The sequence below is a fragment of the Sciurus vulgaris genome, assembly GCF_902686455.1.
Source record: "Sciurus vulgaris genome assembly, chromosome: 8".
Lineage (NCBI taxonomy): Eukaryota > Metazoa > Chordata > Mammalia > Rodentia > Sciuridae > Sciurus > Sciurus vulgaris.
In genome coordinates, this window is record NC_136468.1 from 20,262,058 (window position 1) to 20,264,859 (window position 2,802).

The following is a 2,802-nucleotide window of genomic DNA, read 5'->3' on the forward strand; positions in this document are numbered from 1 at the left end:
GGAATAGAAAAAGCAAGTAAAACCTTCAGATCACTGAATCTGATCTCAGCTAACAAATCAATAAGCAATCAGCTATTCATTGAATGCCTCCTGATGTTTAAGAACTTACATTAGGAATTTTGAAGGAGGTGAACTAACATTTTTAGTGCCTGCCATAAACAAGTCACTGTGGCTTGGTGCTCAAGAAATATCCTCGAGAGAATGGGATCGGCTGCGGCGACGCGGCGGCGGGCCGTGGGGCCGCGGCCCGGCTAGGCCGCCGTGGCGATGTCGGGCTACGCGCGCCGCCCGGGCGCGCCACCGCTGTCCCGGGCCCGGAGCCTCGTCGTTCCCGACGATTTTGGCTATGGAAAGGGGAAATGTACTAAGCAAGGTCCACCAGGAGCTCACGAGACACATTTTGGAGATGACAAACTGGAAGACCTTGAAGAGGCAAATCCATTCTCCTTTAAAGAATTTCTGAAAACCAAGAACCTCGGTCTGTCGAAAGAGGACACGACCAATAGCAGAATTTATCCAAAGGAAGCCTCGAGGCACTCACTGGGACTGGACCACAGCTCCCCTGCTCCCCAGACTGTGGGGTATGGCCTGGAATATCAGCAGCCATTTTTTGAAGACCCCACAGGGGCTGGTGACGTCCTGGATGAGGAGGAGGAAGATGAGGACAGTGGGTGGAATGGGGCCTATTTGCCGTCTGCTGTGGAGAAGACTCACTCCTCCAGGGCCATGGCCAGCACATCACCCTGTGGCACGTACCTTTCCTTTTTCTCCACCCCATCGGAGCTGGCGGGGCCTGAGTCTCTGCCCCCCTGGACACTGAGTGACACAGATTCACGCATCTCTCTGGCATCTCCAGCAGGGAGTCCTAGTGCAGAGTTTACAACTCATGGGGAGTCTCTGGGAGACAGACACCTGCGGACGCTGCAGATAAGTTACGAAGCACTGAAAGATGAAAATTCTAAGCTAAGAAGAAAGCTGAATGAGGTTCAGAGCTTCTCTGAAACTCAAACAGAAATGGTAAGGACGCTTGAGCGGAAGCTAGAAGCAAAGATGATCAAGGAGGAGAGTGACTATCACGACCTGGAGTCAGTAGTCCAGCAGGTGGAGCAGAACCTGGAGCTGATGACGAAACGGGCTGTAAAGGCAGAAAATCACGTTGTGAAGCTGAAACAGGAAATAAACTTGCTCCAGGCACAGGTCTCCAACTTCAAGCGTGAGAATGAAGCCCTGAGGTCAGGCCAGGGTGCCAGCCTAACGGTGGTAAAGCAGAACACTGACGTGGCCTTACAGAATCTCCGTGTTGTCATGAACAGTGCACATGCATCCATCAAGCAACTGGTTTCTGGAGCTGAAACACTGAATTTTGTTGCTGAAATCCTTAAATCTATAGACAGAATTTCCGAAATTAAGGAGGAGGAGGAGAAGTCTTAAGGACCTCTGGATGCTTCCAGTCCCCCGCTCCATGTGCCCTGATCAGCAGTGCTTCTTCTGAATGTGCATTTGTATCCCAATCTATGCAGTCTTCACCCAGAGTATTTATCATGAGATACTAATTTCATGACCTAAAGCAGTGTTATTGGCCACCTGCAACAGGAGCAGCTCTTCTCCATGAGTTGCTTTTGTGGTTTATGTGCATTCCTTCTTGGTGAAATTGTCACTGTTTTATAGACCCAATAATCTGTTGGAAGAAATTTTTATAAAATCCAGTGAGTTTCTAAATTACTAAACATGAAAACGGCAGTTCTGTAATAAGTGCTCTTCCATTTTCATCCCAGAACACTGATAAATTCAGTTAATTGTCTTGATTATGTAAGTAGAAAGAACACTAAGAGCCCCCAGGAGTGAGCAGCTTAACAGGGACTTGTGCCTTTTTGCTGTCACTCAGTGCCTGTCATAGCCTTCCTGGGGTGGCTTCTGTGGTCTGTGGCCCAAGTGTGGAGGCACCACTTGGTGGACACTGCTATCCTCCCACAGGGACACAGGTTGCAGACATTCCACACTTCCCAGGTGTCTAAACTGGGGATTTGAGCCTTCAGCTTTGAAAAGCTGTTTTGGCTGGGGATTTTGATACACGTTTCAAGTGCATTTGTACGATGAAGCTTAGGGTTCAGTAGTCTAAAGTGTGTGTAGAACCTCCCCGGGTTGGCATGAGGTCTTTGGCTCCTCCTACCTGCTTTATTGTTTGGGGAGGGCACAACAGGCACCCTGTGCCTTTTGGGCTGTTTTCCTGTAGATGCTATTTTTTAATTTCCTTTTCCCTCCTGTTCAAATCTACAGGTTTCTTGTTTAAATAAATTCTGAAGTTCACAAAAAAAAAAAAAAAAAAAAAAAAAAAAAAAAAAAGAAATATCCTCAACAGTCTTATTGACTATTCATAACTTTTTATCATAGAGCCAAAAGGAAATATTTAATTCGATTTATCATCTGTCAATGTATTTGTATTTGCTAAAAGGTTAGTGGAGCTGAAACCATGACTTTACAAACACTCCATTATAGTATTCTTGAAAACCGTATATATTACCTTTACTGAAGAGATGTACCATGAAAGTCATGGATATGAAAGAATCATTGCCTTTGATGGCTTATGAAGTGGTGGACTGAATTTCTGAATACCCTTAAAAAGAAATACAGCATAACACTTATTACTACTTGCATTTCTTGAGAACACAGTGATATAAAGGGACTTTGGAGACCATATATTGTGTAAGTCTATTATATAAAACTAACAGAAAAGGCAAAATTGTAGACAGGAAACAGATCACTGGTTACCTAGAACCAAGGGTTGGAGCAGAGATTAATTTC

General features: G+C 45.4%; 1 protein-coding gene across 1 annotated transcript; it reads left to right on the top strand.

Annotated features, from left to right (window-relative positions):
• The first annotated feature begins 202 nt into the window (after positions 1-202).
• On the top strand, positions 203-2,324 carry LOC306667514 (endosome-associated-trafficking regulator 1-like). Its single transcript, XM_079150200.1, has one exon. The coding sequence runs from the start codon at positions 268-270 to the stop codon at positions 1,429-1,431; it is 1,164 nt and encodes a 387-aa protein (XP_079006326.1). The 5' UTR covers positions 203-267; the 3' UTR covers positions 1,432-2,324.
• Positions 2,325-2,802: the final 478 nt, after the last annotated feature.

Bases quoted from the DNA above. Each gene is read 5' to 3' on its own strand.
- LOC306667514 (XM_079150200.1), top strand. From the start codon at position 268: ATGTCGGGCTACGCGCGCCGCCCGGGCGCGCCACCGCTGTCCCGGGCC.